At 40.5% G+C, this 23906-nt stretch overlaps 2 protein-coding genes and 1 long non-coding RNA gene across 4 annotated transcripts in view; 1 reads left to right on the top strand and 2 right to left on the bottom strand.

Moving 5' to 3' along the window:
• galnt2 (UDP-N-acetyl-alpha-D-galactosamine:polypeptide N-acetylgalactosaminyltransferase 2) overlaps nucleotides 1–5152 on the bottom strand; it is a 53924-nt gene extending 48772 nt beyond the window's left edge. The window contains exon 1 of one of the 2 annotated variants that reach the window (XM_086071006.1): nucleotides 4627–5152. In XM_086071006.1, the coding sequence (XP_085927132.1) occupies nucleotides 4627–4722 (96 nt within the window). In that variant the 5' untranslated portion in view covers nucleotides 4723–5152. The remainder of the gene's footprint in view (nucleotides 1–4626) is intronic. The other variant, XM_086071007.1, reaches the window with a different exon arrangement.
• Nucleotides 4887–8628, top strand: LOC147176997 (uncharacterized). Its single transcript, XR_015094343.1, has 3 exons — nucleotides 4887–5003; nucleotides 7014–7094; nucleotides 8610–8628. It is a non-coding gene; the product is annotated as an uncharacterized LOC147176997 (long non-coding RNA).
• On the bottom strand, nucleotides 6344–23635 carry urb2 (URB2 ribosome biogenesis homolog). The gene is made up of 12 exons (XM_086071005.1): nucleotides 23572–23635; nucleotides 22316–22459; nucleotides 22067–22243; nucleotides 20516–21567; nucleotides 20297–20435; nucleotides 17017–19393; nucleotides 16748–16908; nucleotides 16361–16471; nucleotides 15096–15338; nucleotides 12548–12644; nucleotides 11131–11264; nucleotides 6344–8639 (listed from the first exon to the last, which is right to left on the bottom strand). Exons 2-12 carry the CDS (start codon nucleotides 22439–22441, stop codon nucleotides 8442–8444), a joined length of 4815 nt encoding a protein of 1604 aa, XP_085927131.1. The 5' UTR covers nucleotides 22442–22459; nucleotides 23572–23635; the 3' UTR covers nucleotides 6344–8441.
• Between the last annotated feature and the right edge of the window lie 271 nt (nucleotides 23636–23906).

The raw sequence follows: 23906 nt of genomic DNA on the forward strand, positions 1-23906 counted from the left end.
ATGTTCACGGCGCCTCGTCTCGGGATGGAAAAGGCAGTTTTCTTTGGTTTGCCAAACATCTGCAGTTTTTGCTCAAACAGCTGACAACATTAATGAAGTCTGCTAGCTTTTCCCGCGGCTCACTACAATTCTGGCGCTGAGCTTCCCTCTCACAGCCCTGATTAGCATGAAAGTAGATGCTACGTTTCTAAGAGTTGGCAGAAAACGTGCTTATTGGCGGAATTCAGAAAGGGTATCTTGGAAAAGGTTTTGCAACACTATCTCCTGTGTACCACAATCCATCAACAAAGAGGGCTTTGTAAGATGTCCAGGTTGTGATTCTGCAAACTTGTCTTGTCTTGTATTTTTTCCAGTTTTAATTATGGACATAAAACCTCAAAAGTTTTACTTGGAACTTTGACAACAAGAACCACTGTATTCATTTTTATTCCGTAAAATATAGATACAAGTTCAGATTTCACAATCAGAAGCATTTTTTGTACATTTTGTAACTTGTAATACCGAAAAGATGTGGTTCTCAAAAAGAAAAAGAAAAGAGAGAGAATCAAATTATCAGTGTGTCTACAGACAAAGAGAAACATTAACCGAGCCAAGTTTTCAAAATGTGGTACAATCCAAGTTCTGCTGGACATGGCATGGTTTGGAATTGTAAACAAAACACCGACCTGGCTTGTGATTCTCCGCAGGTTGTGTGGGCGGGATGGAGACAGATGTGTCAGCTGCATAACTGGTGTGACATCACAGCAGCGTGACACAGTGCAACCTGGCAATAAATTCAACAACGACTTCCAACACAGCAGCTAAAACAAAGGACAATGTTGGAAGGCATCCAAGAATTGCTATTCTATCAGTATTTGACTCTTTATTACAGGAAGACAAGCAATGTTTTAGAAAGAGCACGTTTCTAATTACACGCTTCTGAATAAATTTGGGTTCCATTTCCAATCTTACAGAAAAGCAAACCGGCAAATGCTACTGATTCCGATAAATGCATTCTTATTTTTTTTCTTTGTTGCTGTTTTTCAGTAGTGATTTAGCGTTGTCAAGTTCAATTTGTGAATTTAACGTAATTAAACAATAGAGTTGGTCAGTCAGGATCAAGTAAGCCATACTGAGTGTCATGTTCAATGACAGCAATAACATTTGTTAATTTGGAAATACAGACAGGCGTAAAACTCAAATTAAAAACCCTGGGATAACGTGTAATTGGTGTCGTGCACAATTGAATTATAAAAAGAATGGCATTGTTGAGTCAAATATCCACCCCCGCTTTAGAATATACAGAATGCTTCCCTATAAGACAGGTGCAGCCCATCACCCAAACTCCAAATCAACCGCTTAACAAGCATGAAACGCGCATGCACACACGGCTATCAACCTAATGAGGAAGTAATAAAGCTAATGTGGTTGGCTGGAGCAATGCAAACACACAGAGGCTGATATGACCAGACAAGAGGCAGGTGGAACACACACGGGATATTCTCACACACACACACACAAATGTAGCGCTGTGGCGACAGCCACCCATGTGATGTGGCACATACACACACACGCACGCAAGTCGGTCCCCACAATGATAGTTAAACCGGGAATATGAGCCTCATGTAGCAAAAAAAAAAAAAAACACACACACGGATACATTACATGGAGGATGTTTGGTTACCTTCCATTTACAACTGGTGTCTTCACTGGATCCCAAGCACATTTAAAAAGTCTACACAGCCCTGTTCTAACACCGTGTACAAAAATGAGACAGTGACAAATCACTGGCAAACTTTTTCCATCATTCAGAAATTATTTTGTACCTTTCTTTCTTCGCTCATGAGTCATGACTGATACTTTTAACAATGGCATACTCTTGATACTGTGGAAGCTCACTGCGGACAATGTCTTATGTTGTAAGATGACTACAAAAACTTCAATCAGAGGCACTTTAAATTGTTTGTTTTCGGTCACCCCTCACGAAAAAATGTTTGGGCCAATAGAGTTGTACAGCTATAGGTAACATTAATGGTGGAAAAAGTTTGAAAATTGTTTATCTTTGTCCCATTTTTTTAATATCACATTATAGTGAACAGAGGTGTAAAGATTTTTTGATGTATTTTTTCTTGAGGAGTCCTATGACCCACACTAATTCCTCATACTGTCTGTCAAATGAAAATGATCAACAATCAAACTCCCACATGACAGGCCAAAGAGGAAAATGCCATCCAAATGACACATTCTGGAGCATAGTACAGCACAGGTTTGCATCGGTTCAAGGATTAACGGGACCATCCAAGTCACCCAGTTGCAGTCAGCAGGTTACTGGTTCAAGTACAAAAGCCCTAATTGCCCCTAATGAGCAGATTAGCATATTAGCATGACAACCTCCACCTGTTCATGTGCGTGAGGATGGAGTGACAAAGAGCAGCGAAGTAACTGGCATGATTGCTGTCGCAATCTTTTGTTTTTGTTGACAGTGTTTTGGTTAAATTGACGGTGACTTTACAGGCCAGTTTACCGTGCTGTAAAAAAAAACAAATAATTCTGATTCAGAACACCAATCCATCAAAGCTGCAACTAACTCTTATTTCAAAGATTAATTAATCAATGAGCAGATTTTTTTTAATCAAATGATTTTCATGTGTATTTTTTACCAGCATGATTTTTTTAAACAGTTCATACAATTTCTATTGGTAATATACTGTACAAACTAGGGGTGTGAATCTTTGACTGTCTCACGATTCGATTCCCATTTTTGGGTTTACGATTCGATTCAGAATTTATTTTTTGTTCAAAATGATTTGATTGGCAATGATTTCTGCTTCAATTTATAGATTACATAGAATCGTCATGATCTAATGTAGTCTGACTCGCTAATGCTAATTAGCGCACTACTCGCGGCACTTTTATCACTCAAAAGAATGGCTATTCATACAAAACGCTTCAGGAATGTTTAGAGAAGCGGGTTAACATTACTCACTGACATGGCTCTTCCCACAATGCAAAAAAAAAACTTTTATTGTCATAACTTGATTGATTTTTCCTTCTACTATCTAGTGTGGCTACAACTTAAGTGTATCAGAATGTGCGGATCCACACTGCCCCTAAGTGGCCAAATCGTGTACAACATGAACAGCACTCCCAATAAAAGCACACACAAACACGGGCAAGACAAAATCGGATTTGGGACATTTAAAATCGATTCTGAATCTTACTAAATGAGAATTGCGATTCTTATGAGAATCGATTTTTGGGCACACCCCTAGTACAAAAATTTCTTGGCACATATTTTTGTTTTGAGGCTGGTTATTTGTTTCAGAAAATGTGAATGTTGCCAAAAATAAATAAATCTCAGTTTGCAGAAAAATCTAGACCATGCAGAAGAAAACAAACAAACAAACAAAACTTAAATTGGATTTGGAGTCAATGCCCCCCAAATTAGGCAATAACAATTGTTAGTTAGAAATGCAACAAAATTATTGTTGACCAGTGTAATCAGTCTACGTTCCTGGAGGAGCTGCGGACTGTTACATCTTGGCAAAAAAAAGAAAAAAAAGAGTGGACATTGGACAACACACTGCGCATACATAAGGAAAAACAAGATTCACATCATCACTGAATTGTAACTGAACTACTGAACCCACATTTCCGTACCAAAATCAGGTCAAGTCAACCATTGCACCATCAGTGAAATCAAGAAGATGCAAATGAAAGTTGTGGTCGCTTACTAAAATGCAATGTGCCAAAAGACTACCAAGACCTGAGATTGAATGGCGAGTGGCGACCAGTCCAGGATGGAGCCTGCCTTTCACTCAAATTCAGAAGGGATCCGACTTGTTATGACCCCAAACCAGGCGGATGACATTGCCAACATCACCATTTCAGGGACTCAGACATAAATGAACAAAAACAATACTATTACTATATGAATCCACGAGTCATTTGCCTAGAAATTGCAGGTCTCATTGACGACCAAAAAGACAAATTCAGAGACCCAATAACTAATTTTCCTCGCCCGACTGCGAGTTCAGGAAACAATGTTGAGTTAAATCAGAGGTAAAAACGTGCTGGGGGGATTTTTAGACTACGGTGCAATAAAATAAAAAAAAGGTTATCATTTGCTGAGTGTAAGCCAAAGGTAGTGGAGTTCAAATGAAACCCACTAAGCCCCCATAAAAGACTAATAACGTAATGTTCGATTTCAGTCAAATTCTCTCCCACTTTTGTGTGCTACGTTTTCTTCCTACTCTCTGTTCATGTGCTGACGTTCTCCAGTCCACAGGCGAAGCCCCCCGGCCTGCCCCGTGAACCAGGCCGGCAGCCTCCCATAAAGACACCGCCGGGAAGGCACGCCGCCCGGTACTGAGCGTGCCTCTCTCCCGCTGCCACGGGACAACAACCGGCGGCAGGTTGGTGCAAGTTCACCGGCTGGCCCCGCAACCCGGACACTCACTTCAAGTATAACCAACTTAAAGCCCATCTATCGATACTAACGGGGCCTTCGATTCGTTTTACACATCACCGGCGCGGCCATAACCGCGCGCCTCAAGCAGGCAGAGGAACCCCGGTATCAGCGCTCTATCGCCGCTTTGTCCTCCGGGAGAAAATGGGTTGGTCAATAAGAAGAGGAGCCAGTCTTACCTTTCGCCCCAACGCCGTCCCCGAGTAGAAGTAGTAGGCGATCCCCAGCACCCACAGCACCGCAAAACATAACAATATCCTCGATTTCCTCCGCATGGCTGTCTCCTCGTTTTGTTTCGTACGCCCGCCGAGTGCTCAATGGCTGGGCTCGGCTTGACTCGGGCTTCGGTTGCGGCGGCGGCGGCGGCGGCGAGTCCCGGTCTGTCGTGTCCGCGCAGGGCGCGTCGCCGCTCGGTCCACAGTCCTCGGTCCTCCCGGGGGGAGCAGGAAGCAGCTAGCCAAAATTCAGCAACGGAGGTTAGAGGGCAAAGGCTAACTCGCTGTAATCCAATCAAACGTCGGATAACGCCGTTGTGGAGGAGGGCTCGGTGCTGCTTGTGAGTCGAGGGGCAAATCGAGATAAGGTCGAGTGGAAAAGACACGGGGAGGAAATTATTCTTGTGAGCGTTGTGTTAGTTGAATGCAGCTCTTCCAACAGCAGCGATCAAGGATGTGTGTGTGTGCGCGTGTGCGCGTGTGCTACAGGCTGTCTGCTGCTGTACTCTGTGGGTACGCTAGGGGCGCTAGAGACACGTTGAACTGGTTTAAAGGGGAAGTCAAGTCAAATGATTTCTTTACATTATGTTCTGTACGTACTAGTCTTAAATCAGTATTCTGATTAATATTGCATTTGTGGAATCTGAATTAAGATGAAAAATCAACCTATTTTTATCCATCTCAGGGTACGGCCTTTTTGCCTTGTACTGCCCACTTACTGTCAACTGAAAATGACATCACAAGATGTGTCCAAATTCGCAGGCTGCCCTTCGAAGGCTTCTTATAGATCATGAATTTGGACACAAGCGTGCGGTCGAGCTGCACCATAAGTGAAATCATGCAACCTTCAAATTCAGACTTTTGGAGGACGCAACCACAGTGCCTAAACGACTTACCTCCTTTACTAGGTTTGGTCATGTGACATTTTCAAACTGTGATGTCATGTTCAGTTGACAAAAAGTGGCAATACTGGGCAAAAAGGCAGCCTTCTAAGATGGATACAAATTGGTGTATTTTTGTTCTTCACTTTGGGATAAGTATGTGAAAGTATCTGACATTAAATAAAGTATTGCAGTATAAGTTTTTTTTATGGGGGTGAACTGACTTTTGTTTTTATTTTTAGTTGTCTCACAAATGTACTTGGAAATAAATGTAATTTTTTGAGTAAGTGGTTAGACTTGATGATGATTGTTTTGTATTTACTCCAGTAACATGTTGACTAACATGTTATGGCCATCACATTAACAATTTGCCTTCTTGCCTTACTTTAAACTCAAATAGACTTTGGAGTGTGGAGGGAAACATTTACTTATTTGTAGTGAGAAAATTCCATTGAAATTTGTCAATGTTTTAATTGGAACTGAATTTCCCCTTGTGGCTGAATTAAGTATCTACTTACCTGTTTATCCCCCCAACAGGTAGATTTTGTGGATCACAAAATGGATGTGGCCATTGCTTTGTAAAACGACAACAAATACTGTAGTGTAGTGAGTGTACATACACTGTAAAAAAAAAAAAAAAAAAAACTGCAATACAACAGAATTTTACTTTTTATTCTAGTTTTTTTTCTGTATTAAAAAAAAAATTTAATTTACAAAAATAATATTTCTGTTATTTTACAAAAAAAATCCATTAGAAATACATACAGTACATGCCATAAGTTTGGACACACTTTCTTATTCAATGCATTTACTTTATTCTCATGCCTTTGTTTTTTCTTTCTGTACCTAACAGACGCATAATGCAGAACAATTAACGCAAATATAATTACAAACGTGAAGGCGAATAACATATATCTCACTGAAATGTTTTGAGTTTCAAGACTTGCGTTTACTTGTTTTGGGTCCCGAGGCTCTTCTCTCAACAACAAGGGTTTTAGTCCAGTTCTGTGTGACATCACCTTAAGAGGTCTGTTAATAAAGCTTTGAGACACAGAGACGATTATATAAAATTCCTATTACAAGTCTCAAACAATCAAATTCACTGGTCCATGTTTATCTATAAAACAGTCATTGACCGAATCTCCGTCCTCTGATCACCATGCATAGCGCCGACACTCACACTTTTTTTGCACAATTTTGGTTAACCTTCCTTTCAATTTTCTACCCTAAACGACTTAAACTTTCTGCAACAAATAACTCACATCATTCATCTCAATATCATCGTTTAACAAAGTTAATGCGGGATACTGAGCATATAGTGTCAACAGCAGAGACTGGAAGAGTCTCAAATAGACACAACAGTGAAGTCCTTGAAAAGCTAAAAGCTGAATATCCCTACTCTGTATTATGATGTATTTTCAGCCAAATCTTTCCCTTATAATATCTTATGCCCTGTGTGCTTCCTTGCAGTGTTCCATTCCTTGACAAGTTGTGACACTGCAACCGGCTAAGAATGCGAAAGCCGTATCTCTCATTGACTCAAGGTGCAAGGTCAGTATCATTTAGTTCTTACATTCACTACGTACTGAATACAATTAATTAGCCAATGAGGAGGCCATTAATTGTAAGAGAAAATGAGAAAAGGTCATGTTCTTGTCCGTTACGTTGAAGTAAAGCATTCTCACTTAATCTCTATACAATATTTGTGATGTCACAAACAAAAAACAGCAGGTGTTCGGGAAGCAAAGCGTTTCATGCCATTAACTACGAGCAGTCTTTTTTTTTTTTTTTTGCAATGGCCAATTTTTAGTGTGGAGGCTTATCCAATTTGCATTTATAAGAACAGCCACCTAATACAATGTAGATGAAGTTCAGTGGTGAATCGTAACTTTTTGGGCAGATGAAATGAGTAGCTTTTCTGGAGCACTTTGGTATAAATCACATCAGTCTTTTGGGGTGATAGTTTGTCAGCACAGCATATCTTGACAATATTTACCCACTCCCAGGCCATAAATATTCAATTAGATTTTGGCTTGGGCTCTGATAAGCACCTCTGCTAGTTTATCACTACTTTTTTCCTCATTTCCAAAATCCCAACTGCAGACAGTGCCTAATCAGTTTATAGCTATCTTTCTCCTCAGTACAAACACACAAAGTAATCTCATACACACAAATCCGTTTTTAATAGGTCATTTCAGTCATACAGATAATCACTATGAAATCCTTTGACGTGTTTAGCATTAATGCAGAATAAATATGAGCTATTCATAAAAATGCTGCATCTGCAACAGTTTTATTTTCAGAACTGTGCAGGGAATCCGAAAAGTTGATGAGCTTGGCAGCATGGGAGTCGACGCTAACGGTTATTGTGCTACTACAGCACAAAATACCCCAGCTTCAGCTTTAATCAATGCATCCTTGAATGAGCGGTTGTTAAAAAAAAAAAAAAAAAAACGAAAAAAAAGTAGGCAATATGGTTCTGACACGATCCATCAAGTTGACAAAGATTGTAGTCATCCCATTGAATCATTTCAACAGCGCTACAAATCCATTAGCAAATGAGCAAAGTAGGTTTTTGTTGGCTCCTACTTGAAATAGCCCAGTAAAAATACTTCTTCACAAAATAATGTAACTGAAAATGACTATTTGCAGTAAATGTTACTGCCCACAAGAAAAAGCATGTTAAAAAAAGCGACAATGATAATCCTCATTTGTCTTTATACATGATCTATTTCAATATAAAAATGTGTGTGTGTGTGGGGGGGGCATACCCACGTTATTGGATGCCAATGACTGTCAGAAAATTTGCTAAATTGTTGTGTACTACATAATTAATCTAAATGACATATCACACATTAAGGGTCACCTGGACCCAAATTGGAGTATGTTGTGTCCTTTTCAAACAGTGTATTTCTCCTCTCCTTGTCTCTGTGGTTTGTGGTAGTGGGTATAGCTACTGTAGAGCTCGTTAAACACCTCACGGACTCCAGTTTGCAAGCCTGTTGTTAAGAACTTGATATCCTGCTCCAGACACAAGTCCAGTATGTGGTAAATTCCCTCTGTCAGATGCAGCTTGACGTCTGCCCGCAGAGTAACCTGAAGAGATGAAAATAAGAGCTGTAGTTGAAGAAAAAGAACAAAGGCCCTCAAATAAGGTGAGCCTTCACTCGGTAAATTAACTTGAACCTTCAAGAACTTGCTTTTGACGGTACAGTGGCTTGTAGTACTGAAAATGGAGTCTCTGTTGTCATGGTAACCCCAGATAGCCTATTATTTTGCCCCACTATCCAGGAGATCTCTCAATTTGTGTCAGCATTAGCATCTGTGCTAACATTAGTCTTAAAAGTTGTGTGCAGTACATGTATGATATTTACAACTAAAATGGTGAAGAAAATGTATGTTTCAAGATATGACGGTGTCAACTGGAGCACACACAAGTTATGTGTAGGTGTACATGCTCAAAGAGGCATGCAGCCCACCCCCCACCATGGATATCATCTGTGATTCATATCCATAATCCAGTAGACACATTTCACAACAGAAAAAACCTTGACCCAAAGCCAACGTTTGAAAGGAGAAATGAACAGCATAATACATCTACTATATGTCAAATAGAAAAAAGATTGGGCAGTCAGGAGCGGAATAATGATGACAGTGCTTTTAAATGGCAAGGCATTCGTATCAATGCTACACATTCACTGCCATTGACAGTAATATACAGCATGTCAAAGGTGCACGTTAACTGGGAAGGCTGGCAGTAAGTGAGTTTTAAAAAGCTGCAATTAAAATGGGTTTCCGGGTGTTTCAAAAGCAGTTGTTTGTTTTTCAGGAGCGGTCATTTTATTATATGTGGACTGTGGACATCTAATTATGTGTGGAAAACAACTGTATGCTAACGATAACTTTATTGATATCACTATTTAGAAAAACATTCACACTTGTGTCACTTTACAACAGCATAAAGCCGTACTATGCTACAAGATGTGGAAATATTTGACCAAAAAATGAGACTGATAACAAGTCTATCCTCAAATCCAGTAAAAGTACAAGTAAAACAGAAACAGTGAAACAGAAAACTGCTTACATTTTTTTAGCCTGCTTAGTGCCTACGATGTCCCGTCGACCAATCATGGCTCACCTGTTTTCTGGGTTTGGTCAGCATGATTGGTCGTTACCTACTTCCTCAGCACAGGTGATGCCATCTTCAGTCGACAGCAAGTGGAAAAATTACTTTTTAACGGTAATAATTGTACATGAAAAATTATGAAATTATTAAATTCATTCTGGACAAAATATTAACTTTTTACTGCTGAAAATGGCTCAATGTGTTATGTATCCCTTTAATGTTCAAACTGTGCAATAATTAAGTGGATTTAACTTTTTTTCCCGTTTTTTAAAATTTAAAATTTTTGTTAAGTACTGTTCATTTATATTTATCTTTTAGGGCCAATATGTTTGCATTCAAATATTTTAGAGCTTTTATTTACCAGTAGGTACAAATTTTAACTTTTATGTGCATTTGAATTAAATCATTATTTGTGTACAGTTTTTTGTTTAAATGTTACTATATTTCCGCCTTGTTTTTGACAAACTCTGGTAGTGAACACTTATGATGGTGGTACTTGGAGATCTAAGTATTTTAGGTGGTACATGGTGTAAAATGTTTGAGAAGCACTGGTTTTGTTAATTGTTTACCAGTAATGGCATTTCTCGCTTTTTTTTCCACTGGGCTCTGTCTGGAGATATTCATTTTTTGACTACTGGGTTAATTTGCATCTCTGTGTCAAGGCCATGTTGTTAATTCAAATAATAAAATAATGCTGAGTTTATAACCGCATGATTTTCTTGTCCGTTTTGGTCAAATAATACCAGACTGCTCCTTGGAAAGTTCAATGTGTGTCACAGATAATCAGGACAGGGATGAGGCTAAATTACATTTGACTTGCATGAAGTTCTCTCTTTTTAAACAGCCAAATTTACAGCACACATCATAGCGTTTGATGACTTTAATGGACCCTCCTGCTGCCTTTTCCATCAGCCTGTCCATTCATTTGGCCGTCTGTCCCTATGTCCTCTGCTAAATGTGTTAATTTTGCTGCAAAACGCTGAGTCAAGTAGGCGTCGCATTAAAAAGTCTGGTAGTGGAGAGGAGCCATGTTCACAAGCCAGACGTGACTCACGGCGCCTCGAACCAACACCAAGCCAAAAGCTTAATTCCAGCACATGGAACTAGAGTAATCCTGAGCCCCTTTGCGGAGATTTGGGATCATTTTAAACAGCGCTGACAGAAAAACTTCTTCCACTCTCGGAATCTCACAGCTGTGCTGAATGTTATTGTGAGCCAACAGCGCTATATCGCTGGATCAGCTGAGATACCGCTGCCTCATTTGTGTATGTGTGTGCGTGTGCGCATGTGTGTGTGTGCGTGCCACTTACAGCTGCATAAAAAACAGTTGACACGGATGACAGATGGTTTTGGATTGGTGACTATGTATGACTGTGCGTGACGTCTGCCACCCATTAAAGCTTTTTTCCAATGCTAATATTGGAAAATTAAATCACAGAAATCACTCAAGGGTGTGTGTACCTTTTGCAGCTCTGTGACGTATTGAGCCACCATGAAGGCAGACAGTGTGGTGAAGTTCTCAGAGATGGCAGCAATGTGTGAGTACATCCTTTCTACCAGTCGGGAGCACTGCAGATAGACTTCACTTTCTCCAGCTGCAAACACACATTGACATTGATTTAGAATCATTAACCTGCGAGTCAATATGTTAAGTACAAATACACCACCAGATTGCTTCTGCTATAAAACAAGCTCAAATGTCTCCAAAGCAAAGTCATAAATCAAAGTCATGACGAAATGGGGTTAATTAAGGCGGCGGATGCGGGGTTTGTGGAAAAAGTATACAGTACTAATAAAACATACCGGTATTTGGTTCACCAGATGTTCTCCTGGGATGGTGAGAGCAGTTTGTCAGCATATTATTGGGATTTTAGCCCTTAAAAAAATGCACAAACTGTCTATGTTTAATTTCTGTCGTATATCATCTTGAGCCACTGGTAGTGCTGACAGGCTCAGGCGAGACACTTAATACTGTTTTAGTAATATTCTTTAAAAACATACTTTTCTCATGCATTGGCCTTTCAACCGCATTTAAAATGGCTTTTACATTTCTGAGGAATGACTTTTTGGAACACTCTAGTCAGTGTGAAGTTTTATAAACTCTTGTTTTTTTAGTGTTTTATTTTATTTTATTGAAAACATAAGTCTCTTATACAAAGACATCCAACAAAATTGGCATATTAGAGTTGCAATGGAAAATGCACCATTTATCTACATGTGCCTTGTAGGCAGAACCCAGCAAAGCTCTAAAACAGTTACCGGTACTGTTAATGTGTGGTATGGGTACCACTAGTGGTACGTTGGCTCCCTCTAGTGCTTTGCTAAAAATAATAATAAATAACCTTACTGTTCTGTTGTATTTATCTTTTAATTTAAATACTGGTACATTTACATTTGGTCTTTTTTTTTTTTTTTTAAGCATTAATTTTCAGTACACTTTTAAAAATATTCCTAAGCAAACTGCATAATGTTCCAGTGGCTTACAATGTTATCCAGTATTTTAGGAATAAAAACACTGTCTCTATTTTGACCAACAATTCTGCTTCCAGCCCACACTAATTTATTTTAATGTTGGTCATGATGGTGGTACTTAGAGGTACTTGGCCAAGTACTTTTTTTAGGTGTAGCGAAACGTTTGAAAACCCACTGCATTAAGAAATCATGCAAATAAATCAATACAACGTGCAACGCTGTGACCCCTTTTTTCATTGTTGTTTATGGACATAACTTTCTTCCCGATTAGCTACAATAGCAGTTGGGAATTATTTGTAATACAGAGGGCAGTCACAATAAGCCCTTTACATATCCAATTTTCCAAGCAGATGAAAATGTCTGAGTTTGAGCTCAGTTTCTTTGAATGAAAATATGAAAAATGTACCTGTGTCACTGGCTCCTCTCTGCCGACCTTCCTGCATGATGGAAGCCACTAGACGGTGAAAGACATTCAAGAATGATGGTGTGGCGTTCAGCATCACCTGAATGCACACAAGGAAAGAACAAAATGCACTTATGAAATTGTCAGGCAAAGAAAAATAAATACATTTAATAGCTTTCGTGTTTAATAGAAAAATACTCAAATGTTTGACTTCTACAGCTTTAAATGACTTATTAAAGTGTGCAAAACCACATTTAAAGGTTTCAAGGGAGCATGATAAGGTTGGGAAACTCGGCTTTATGATATGCGATATGAGCTGCTTGATTGACATTGCCTGCAATTAAGAAATATTGAATCCATATTTCTGCTTGGTACTTGTAAAGCTTGGTTCATGCTTGACGCATGTACCGGTATGTTCGAGACGCGTGGAATCAAGCCGACAACTTTTGCAGCCTTTTAAACGCTGCGTGACTCGCCCTTGTTTTTTTATTCAATAAACTATACAACAATAGTTTGATGTGAACAGTCAACACACATTTCACAAAATAAATGCAAACAAAGAATCAGGAAATCAAAAGCAGAAAACAGTAAACGTTGTTTGCAGCAGCTTTTGCTCTCCCGGTCACAATTTTTCATAGGTGCACGGTGCAGAAATTTGGGGCAATGTGGAGACCAGGCAGAGGGGCCTGGTTGCTGAAATGATGTAATTTCGCCATGTGGAGCTGTTCGGACCTCGCGGAGTCGCGGACGTGTCAAGCATAAACCAATCTTAACTGTCTTTAAGGGATTGGCTCGGCTGGTTATCGACTTCTTAAAGAGACCCACAAGTGTTGCCATTTTTCTTCCGAGCACTGTTGAGGCATCCTTGATCAAAGTACTGAATTTTTTGAGAATCCCCAAGTGATTCATAGCAACATTAGTATTTGTTTATTTCAGGCTACAGTGGTCTGACAGAGGATGAGGCGAGTAAGGGAAAACAGACGTAAAGAGGTTTTGTGTGAGGGGGTGCAGTTGATGTCACCAACTCAAATGGTTTCCATCAGTAAATGCCAGCACTCCAGCATCTCCAACCCCCCAACACTCTGACCTATCACACCTCGCCACTTCAGCTCACTTTCCTGTTTCACTTAAACCTGCATTGTGCAGTCCAGTCACATCTTCCTCCTCTGTTCTCCTGCTTCCTCCCTCACACAGCACTCACTCCACCAAATCTTTTCTTCATTTTCTGCATCGCCACACTCAATTCCCCCCCCCCCCACCCCCCTCCCCCCCAGGCCCTCTCTGACAGTCACCTCTGCTGCAGTCTTTTAACAACAACAACAACAACAGCATAAACATCTGATGTGTGTGAGCAGGTTTTTGCCTGCATTAATTTACCACAGCCGCACTCTTTGGACTCAGGGGTCCAGACATGACAATGTTAACCAGAATATAGATTTAACATGAGCACAAAATACTAATTTGCAGCCGCAAAATAAGTCTGTGTGCACAATATAGTAATTTGTGGATTTAATATTTCCATGCACAACTTGGACGTTTGATTAAACAAATGGCGTGCACATTTGCTAGAAACTGCAATATATTAATACATCCTTCAGGCATCGTAACCAAGATACCATTACATACGGATGCCACAGGAAAGGAGTCCATTTCACTAGGGTTAGGGTAGCCCTAACCCTCTGTAATTTGTCCATCTGAACGGCAAATAAAATGATGATCCTGTTACTTCAAAGGTAATAGTAGATTTCTGAAGGTATCTTAATTTACACAAGTTAGAAATAGGCCTTTCTGTTTGTGTAACGTAATAATAATAATGCATCAGCTTTATATAGCGCTTTTTTTGGACACTCAAAGACGCTTCACAATGGATACATTATTCATGCCGTCACACATTCACACTCTGGTGGCGGTAAGCTAGTTAAGTAGCCACAGCAGCCCTGAGGCAGGCTAACTTAACTTCTGCAACACATAAGAATATTCAATTACAGTAATTACAGTGTTGCAGGTTTTTAACAATGATGTTGATTGAGGGCTGCAATTTGAGACTAACAGCCTTTGTCATCTCATTATGACATTAATTACACCAATGTTTCCCAAACTTAATTGAGCCAAGGCACCCATTTAACATTAGCGATATTTCTTGGCAAGCCACCAAACAACAATGTCACAAAAAGCATGAATACTGAAATTATAATGATTTTGTCTCAATCTAATCGGTGTAAAATCTGGGCCCGTTTATTAATTGAATACATGGTTGATATACTTGCAGGAATCCATGATTTATTCTGTTGTATGAATGGCAACAGGTGGCTCAGAAGTTAATTGCACCTACTGACTGTCAAATAATTGAAGGGCATTTAATTGTTATGCCTGTCACTGTACGGTGTTGGCATAAATAAATATTATATATCTTTAACTAAGAAATGATCTATCAGACAAATTAAGTGAAACTGGATCATTTCCCCTGGAACGCTGGTTAGGAATCACAATATAAAAATTATCAATTATCAGTGTGTATTATTTTACACACCTGCACATCGAGTACACATACCTGAGGATGACACTGGATGATGGCAAAAAGCGCCTCATGAATAGCCAAGAACGCTGACTGGTAAACAATTGCAGTCAGGTGATCAAGTGGCACGGCCTGAAGTGCTCCGAGGACCAAGACTACGTGATGAGGGTTCTGGATTAGACCCTCGCCCTGGCGTAGCAGCGTTGTCATCGCTGTCACGGTAGGAATGGTGAAGGTCGCAGTCAAGCCCACGTCCTGACTGGACGACCTTACAAGAAACTGCAAGAAAGTTGGATAATTACGGTCGAGCATAAATGCATTTTTGTGGTAGACAAGAAACTCAATACAAAAGTAACTACTACTGTACACTTGATTAAAAATCATGTATCAGCCGGTAACACTGTTCCTCTTCAGTCCTGTAGGTGGTGGTAATAGCCATTAGAAAAATAGGTGCCAGTTGTAAATATGAAGCTTTTTTTTCAATGTAGTTCCATCTACTGGAGCTTGTGGAGGTCACTTCCCCACTTGGCACAATGCAGACAGTCATATTCATTGCTATAGATGTAAATGGTAATAGGCTAATAGGTAATATGCTAATAGGTAATACGCTAAGCATGAATCCTATGCATATGCCTCAGTCACAAGGTTTTCGGGGGGGGGGAACGCATACAGTAATTGAGTTATGCTGGCACGATACAACAGCAGGGAAAACAATAAGTATACCATTATTTTGAATAGTTCCTTATTGACCCAAAACATTCTGTTCAAAAAGCTGCATATTGAAAATGTTTTGTTGAATTGGATTTTTTATTTAATTTTCCCATACACCTGATTGGATGTATTCACATGTGTTTCTGGCTCCTCTGATGCAAACACATTAGAGCGTCATTACATAAAGCAAGCATAGCAACATGTGTGTGTGTGTGTGTGTGTGTGTGTGTGTGTGTGTGTGTGTGTGTGTGTGTGTGTGTGTGTGTGTGTGTGTGTGTGTGTGTGTGTGTGTGTGTGTGTGTGTGTGTGTGTGTCTGATTGTCATTTGACTCACGAGTCACTCGTAAAGAAAGTCACATGTTCTTCTGGCAAGCCATCAGTGAATGATTACAGATGAAGAACCGCAGTACTACTACCCAACTTTTTCATAATGTATTCTGCTCCTCTCAAAGCTCTGATTGTGCACATTATTTCCAGACATTCCTGATTTCACCCTTTAACTGCATAAAAAAATATTTTCTACGAAAGCCTAAGTGTACTTTTGGACACGATACATTCAAGTGTGACAATGACTGTTATGTTCTACTTACCACCATAGCAGACTGAATTTGTGGTGCAAGGAACCACAGAGCTTTGGAGCAAGGTGCGGGTAACTGACAGCAGGACAGCAGCTTGGCGATGGTGACGACAGCCAGCACTTCCTGGAGACGAGTAAATAGAGGGCAGAGTGAGATAACAAGTCTTTCATTTGATATTATTATCTCAACTGTCACAAATATGAGTTACACCTGCACAATTGAAAATACCTAAAACAAGGGGTCTACCAAAAATATTAGAAACAGCCCTCAAAATAAATTCATACCTGATTTGACAGTGTTAAACAAAATTGAGCTTTATTACCTTGGCCATGAGTCATGACCCTCGTTACAGTGTAACCTGTGAGTGTCGGTCATTAGAAAAACAGAAGGAAATCAAACCTTGTAATTTCCGGAGCTCAGCTTGCAAGTGTCTAACCCATCTTTGATGATAGTCAGCAACATGGTGATCTGGCAGGGAGTGCTGTTCTCCAGCAGGTGGTGCAGCAGTTTCTGCACAGCTGGCTCCAGCTCATGTGTGTCAGATGGAGACAGCCACGGAGCTAAAAGAAAATGTGCAAAATTATAATTTGGCTTACCAGCTCTAGTGCACTAAATGAAATCAGTCAAAAGTATTGTGCATGCTACGACTTAATTTATAGATTACGCACCTGTCAAAAGTTTGAGTACATTTTGAATAATCTGAGCATACAACTCATCTATCGCTTTTACTTTCTTGCTTTCTTCTCCTTCCTCCTCCTTTCCCCCCGTCCTCATCACCCCCATGTAGAAAGCTGACAGGAAACGCAGAGAGGAAACAAGGAAGTCTAAGGGTCTGGCCGCTGAGTTCATTTCTTTCAAGATCTGCTGGCAGAAACCCTGATAAAGGGTCTCGTGGCTCAGGGTGGTCTTGCCATCGGCCCCCGCTGCCAAGGAGGACAGCTCACACCGCAGCATGACTGTGACGGCGTCGACCACAAAGGCAGGACTGAGCGAGCAGGCGGACTGCACGCCGGGCTCGCTGACAATCTGGGCCTTCAGGACTGACTCCACAGCTGAGCTCAGTGAGGATGTGGTTCTTGCAAGGGTCTGGGTCAAAGTCTGATCCATTGGTTTACTCCTTCCCAGGTAAGAGCTCATTGCCTTGGAGGAGGCGGCCAACGATGCCAGTAGAAGATGAACAGACATGATGGAGCCTCCGTGATTTGCTGTGGTGTCTTCACTGGTAAGAAAGGAAGCAATCTGGTCCAAATTGAGGCGCACGCTGCTGTTCCTGACCATAATTAAGTGGACCAAATATTTGATGAAGTCCTGCGTGGCTTTCATCAAATCCAACCAATCAGAGCTGCTGGTGGAGCTAAATCGTCCTTTCTTGCTGTGCCAGAGGATTGAGGACACTACGGCCTGCAGCAGAGTGCTGCAATGAATGATCTTGAGAACACCCGGGAAGTTTTTGCCCTCCACAAGACAAGCAAGTATCTTGAGCAGCTTCACTTGGAATCCTGCGCAACAATATGCTGAATCTGGCGTCTCGGAATAACAAGCGGTGGATGTGAGCATGAAGGCAAGGAGGAGGAAAATGGATGACAGATCCTCAGAGTTCAGTCCATCTGTGTTTAGGCTTGTTAAGACTGACAGCAGGTCTATCAGTTCTTTGATTTGATCATCCCTCAAAAGTACAAACACTTTCCCAGACTGAGAGCACATCATCATATCCTCTATTATGGTCTGTTTCACTAAGGCGGACAAAAGCTCCGTCTCACCCTTTTGTGCTTCTTGATACTTCTTGAGGGAGGGACAAACCTTTGGGGCATGCGCCGCTGCTAGAACTCCGAAAATCCTCTGTGAGATTGAACCAACAGTGGCGGAGAATAGCGATGGCAACTCGGCCAGAACGGAGCTGTGAATAAGCTGAGAGGATATGAAGGAGACAGAGAGTTGATCTTTGCTTCTGCTAGACTGCTTGTTCAGCAACGAGATCACCAGAACGTTTGCGATGCAGTTCACATCTTCGCTGTTCAGGTAGGGGGCCAGCAAAGGTAGATTAGTTATCACGACATACCAGTGTGCAACCCGGTGGGAGCTGGAGTCCACACTGCTCATCTGCCCGTCCCACATCTGATCCCCTTCTGAACATAACTGAAGCTCGTCTCTAGCCGAAATAAACTCGACTGCCCTGTTTAGGGTCTCTGAGGTCATTGGTTCTGCGAGTAAGGTTGAGTCCAACAGAACTTTCTTAATCTGTTGCAAAGCGAGGAGCTTGAGATGCACAGAGTTGATGGGACTGCACGGATGAAGACGTACAAAGTTTATCTCACAATTGAGGAGATTCTCGATGCTTGTTAAGGCTGCAGCATTGGAGTCAAGAGGTGTGTATTTGCTACAATAGATGTGAAAGAGTGTGTCTACTTCTATCCAACTGTATCTGAGCAGAAGAATTGCTTCTTGGGTTTTCAGCTCCCATTGAGATGGAGATATTTTTTGAGACTCATCCGGGTCCACATTCTTTTTTCTTTTCTTCTTTGCTTTCTGAACTGAACTCAGATTGGCTTTCGTAACCTTGCTTTCCGTGGACAAAAGTTGCAGCAGGTCATTGAGAACCTTCTGTATCTCCTCCATCATGCGTTGACCTTGTCTGACTAAGGGAAGAGGAGAAGCATTGTCTAGAGTCTTCAGACTGAATAAAACAACGTGAAGAAGCTGGCTCATGTTGAAAAGCTTCATTGATGCGTCTTCTCGCTTGCAATCTCCCTTTTCTTCGCCATTCACTCCATCCACCTCCATCTTCTCTGCCTCACCGTCTCCCTTCACCAGCTCAGGTAAAACACATTTTCTCAAGCTCTCCAGCACTAAGGAGCAAATCTCAAAGCCCTGTGAGGGCGGTATGTCCAGAACGCTGGCCCTGAGTGAGGCGGAGACGCCATCGCAGAGCAGAAGGGGTCGAACGTTGTCAAGGGCTGGCTGGCAGATCACAGAGAGGAGTTCAGAGAAGAAGCGAGGCAGCTGACGGAGTTTGGTGTATGTCTGGAGTAGACTGCATAGCACCATCTGTTGGGGAATAAAAAAAAAAAAAGTGTTGCTTGTACAGGCAAACATTTAAATTGTTCACACTTCAAAGAGGCACCAGCGAGTTGGCAGCCTGCTAACTCTTATTTGTACTTTTCCACCCTCTCTTACCATTTAGTAGCATCGCTTTGCGTCGTGCTAAACTGCTTTGAACTTTTGCAGCATTTGGGAAATAGCAGTTTTTGGTGGAGGGTGTCGGCGCTTGTTTTTCTGTGCATCAACAGCCTGCTACAGCAGCTCTGTTAACTTTCATTGTATTTACTTTTTAACCCTTTTTTTTTTTTTACCATTTATTATTCTTACTGGAACATTCTAACCGTTTACACTATTAGAGCACTATTACTATTACTACTTTCTTAGAAATCTATATACAGTACATATACCACTTTTATCCAGCTGCTTTTAAACCTGGGAGAGCTATAGTAGATTAACACAGTGTTTCCCAACCTTTACATGCACTGACAGAGAAACTATACTAATATGACGATGATCTTGCCTGAATTTCCTCACAAATTTGCTTGCAGACGCATGCAGCAATCTTAAATTAAATTTTTTTTGACTAGTGACTTCCAGCAGCACAACGCTAAGCTAATTAGTTTTAAATGGTTACTCTCCCCTGTGTTGGAAGTTGTGTGAGAGGGGAAAAAAACAGTTTAGTTATCATAACAATATCAAGTAGCATGGTTGGGTGCTTTGGAAAGGTATCTTGTCACCTAGGTGGCGTAACTATATTGAATTACACACTCCAACATAGCCCGCAGTGGAAATAGAGATTATCATGTTCATATTGCTGCAGACTGTAGTGAACTGAATTGTATTGTTCTGCTTGGTGACTATCAAAAAAACAAATTCCTGTAGTATTCATAAAAAAATAAAAATAAAGACCTGTCTGGCTCGTTGAACTCGTATTTCCATACAGTCGGCATTAACCCAGGCTGAAGATAACAAATTCTCCATGTCTGGTTCAAGAATCATGTGGTTGAGACCCAGTAGCACCTTCAAACAGCGATACCATGCAGGGATGCTGAAATACAAAATAATATGTTCACAAGTCGACACACACCCATACCTACACTAAAGAGCAATTGAAAATCATTGATTTACCTTGGCTGGGCCTGATCGAAGAGAATTTGTGTTAGGCTTTTGTAAAAGTTGAGCTGGACCTCTGCATGTCTTATTTTGTCTGCTGCCACATTATAAATATCCGCAGACAGGGCCTGGCTAAGCAGTGATTCCACAGCCAGCAGTGCCAGACTCCAACTTTCTGGCTTACAGGGGACATTGGCAGGGGACAAATCCAAAGCGGGCATTAACTTTGTGAGGAAATTGAAACACAACATCCTCTGCTCTTCCTCGTTTTCTGCTCTACATTTTCTGTAGCTTTCTAGAAAGAATTTAAAGATCAATGGCACAGTGTTTGACTTCACTGAGTAAAGCAACGGCGGCTCACAAGAACCTAATTTGCCAAGTACAGCTTTGGCTGGCCTCAGGAGGCCTTTTGTCCCACCGGGTCCACGTTTCCCAGTATCCTCTTTGGAAGGTAGAAGCTCCTCCTTGTAGGATGCCAGGTGCTCGGCAGAGAAAAGTGATAACTGAAGGATGGAGTCTATCCTGACCCGAATGTCTCTACAAAGATGCTGCCGAAGACTCAGATGGGTGTGGGAAGGAGCATACTCAGCAGATGTCAGCATGTGTCTGAGGAGCAACAACGGCTGGATGAGCTGGTTTGTTATCAAGGTGAAAACTCTGTTTGGATTGGCTTGTTGCCGCTGAACTGATAAATATGATGTTAAAACCTGAAGCAACAAATCAAATAAATGAGTTGCAATAGTGATTTTCTTCGGCTTCTCCTCTAAATCTTGGTTAAGGATCACTTCTGTTTGAGGGTCCAGGTCACTTGTGAGAAGGCAATCACTCACAGCGTCAGGAATGACTTTAGGCTGATGGGGTCTCGAAGGCAAAGCTCGTTGCAGTTGATGACAGGCGAAGGAGCAGACTTTCACCGAGAGACTGACCATGACTTCGTACTTGGTGGTGAAGACAGATGAGAGAGTAGAGGATGAGAGAATTCCCTGGCACACACTCAGCAGAGTCGACACACCCACTGACAGCCCGGTGGGGGTTCCGGCGCACTCCTCAAGGAGGTTGAGTAGTAGCTAGAAAAAAAAAAAGTATGTCATTTGTAGCTCTTCAAGTACACCATAGAAGTGATTCGTAACCATTGTTAAAGTGTGCCGTGAGAGATCATCAAGTGTGCAGCAGTAAATTATCCAGTTTCCCTTAATTGGTCAGAAAATGATTTATTTACTATAAATAACATCTTGCTTTTCAGTAGACACATTGCGCTTTGATATATATCTTTTTTTAATATAAAATTATCCTATACTTTGGACATTATATTGTATTATATATGACTTATATTTTGTTTCACTATCCTTGCTGCTTCAGTTTTGACATTTGCGATCACATTGCCTTATATTTTGTTGTGATTTTATTGCCAAAAGAGCAGCAAGGGCTGCATGCCTGAGCCACGTCTAGTAAAATGGCCAAGATTGTAAATATTGACTTATTTTTTTATATTTTTTTTTCTACAAAAGTCTGAAAAACGTGTATTATTCTTTTTAATAGAAAAGTACAAATCTTCAAATCACACACCTGTGCCATGTTGAGCCTCACACTGATCGTCTTGCCCTGCTTGAGAGCGACGTGGAGCTTCCGACTATGAAGAAAAGCATCAAAGCAGCTCCACAGGCCCTCGAGCACAGTTTGTGAGAACTCAACCTTTTTATTATACCAGCCTGTCAGAGCATACGTGCACCAATCCAACAGCACCTATTACAACACAAAGTTGTATTTAGGTAGGCGAAGGATGTCTTATCAAACGCATGGATTCAGAACACCTACCTGTTCCTTGTTGGGCAGCAAGCACTGAGAGGAGATCCAGGCAAAACGTGCTAACTTTAACTTGTCCTCCCATGGAGTTTGAGGGCTCTTTAGCTTCAAATGGATGCCAGAGTAGATGGCAGCCATTGTTGCTGCTTCTCAAACCTAATAAGGAGGATGAAAAGCATTAGAGCTGATTTTTGTATATTACACCGTTAAACGACTGTAAGTGATTTTGGAGCAACAAGTCATATATAAGCCTATTAAGTTAATTACTAGAGCAAAGTGTGGTGGGTACCAATAGGGGTTTAGTGGGCTTCCACTAGTTGTGAGTGAATTATTACTGAATTAAATATTCAAACTGTGCATAATGTCAGTTATGTCACAGTGGCTTAACCTTAAACAAAAAAATCTAATACAGTACATTTAAATACAGTTTAGTTTAATTGTAACTTTTAAGTACAAATATAGTTGCATTCATCTTTTGTTTACAAAATGTTTTTAACTTAATGTATGCACAGTACTGTTTCATTGAATCATTAAGTACAGTTTCAATTTCCCTATTTAAATGCAGTGTAAAAATATGTATATGTTACAGTGGCTTGCAATAAAATATAGTTTTTAAGAATAAGTATTTGGCTTGTTTCTTTTCTTTTTTTTAATACTTGAGCCTATTACGCTGCTGTATTTCAGTGTTGTCTTGACGGTGCTTCTTGAAGAAGTAAGTATATTTTTGAAGTGGCACTATGTATAAAAAGTTTGACAACTACTGTCTGAGTTTTTACTTTTTTTGTTGACTCTTAAGCATAACATGACATGATCATGACTGTTCGGTCATAACAAACTGAATTTCATCACACAAAAGCTGTATTTATTTTTGCATGAAAATTAGACTCACTTATGCAATTATCATGTACTACCGGTCAAAAGTTTGACCACACTCCTACGTCCTAACCTTTGTCTTGCAGTGTACTGTAAATATCGATCAGTGTATGTTTAATAAGACTAAGAATTTCGACAAATACTATATGTGTTATATAAGTGTGAAAGCTCCTGCCATTCTCGTTGTGACTGTTTGTCGCCCAAGTTTAGGTTGACGGCTTACAAATTACTGTTTGTGCTCTGAAGTGACGGCTACCATGTAGCACACACCAGGCTAACGACCAGCTCGATAAATATTACATTGAAGTCTGCTTTTCGTCTACAAGCAAACGTTACCCGTTTGTTCATACTTATAATAACACAAACTTAAACCACATTATTTTCATTCAACTTACGATTTATCAGTTCACACGTGTCTCCTGTTTTTCCATTTCTATGACCTTTCAACTTCTACCCTGCCCACTAGGCAAAAGCAATAGATAATCGATTATGAAAACGATGGTCAATTATTGCCTTTTCTGGACGAAAGTCGTCATGAAAACATTTTACACAACATACATTTCTGTTTTAAGATTATTGTACTGTTAAAATTATTCTGTATATTGCCATATTTAAAACACACATTGACCAAGCGTAAATATTTTAAACAGTTTGATTTTTTCAGCAGCAAAATTATTCGGTTATTAGAAGGGTAATTTTGGTATGGCATTCATATTCTCATGTCTAGGAA

The sequence above is a fragment of the Leptonotus elevatus genome, chromosome 3 (genome assembly GCF_054856555.1).
Source record: "Leptonotus elevatus isolate MCC_2025b chromosome 3, RoL_Lele_1.0, whole genome shotgun sequence".
In the NCBI taxonomy this organism is placed as follows: Eukaryota; Metazoa; Chordata; class Actinopteri; order Syngnathiformes; family Syngnathidae; genus Leptonotus; species Leptonotus elevatus.

What these genes read in the sequence shown, in the direction of transcription:
- urb2 (XM_086071005.1), bottom strand. Translation starts at nt 22,441, where the DNA reads ATGGCTGCCATCTACTCTGGCATCCATTTGAAGCTAAAGAGCCCTCAA. An exon ending in GAGTTCAACGAGCCAGACAG is followed by an intron (nt 19,394 to 20,296) that starts GTCTTTATTTTT and finishes ATTCCCCAACAG; the next exon opens with ATGGTGCTATGCAGTCTACT. An exon ending in TGAGCTCCGGAAATTACAAG is followed by an intron (nt 16,472 to 16,747) that starts GTTTGATTTCCT and finishes ACTCGTCTCCAG; the next exon opens with GAAGTGCTGGCTGTCGTCAC.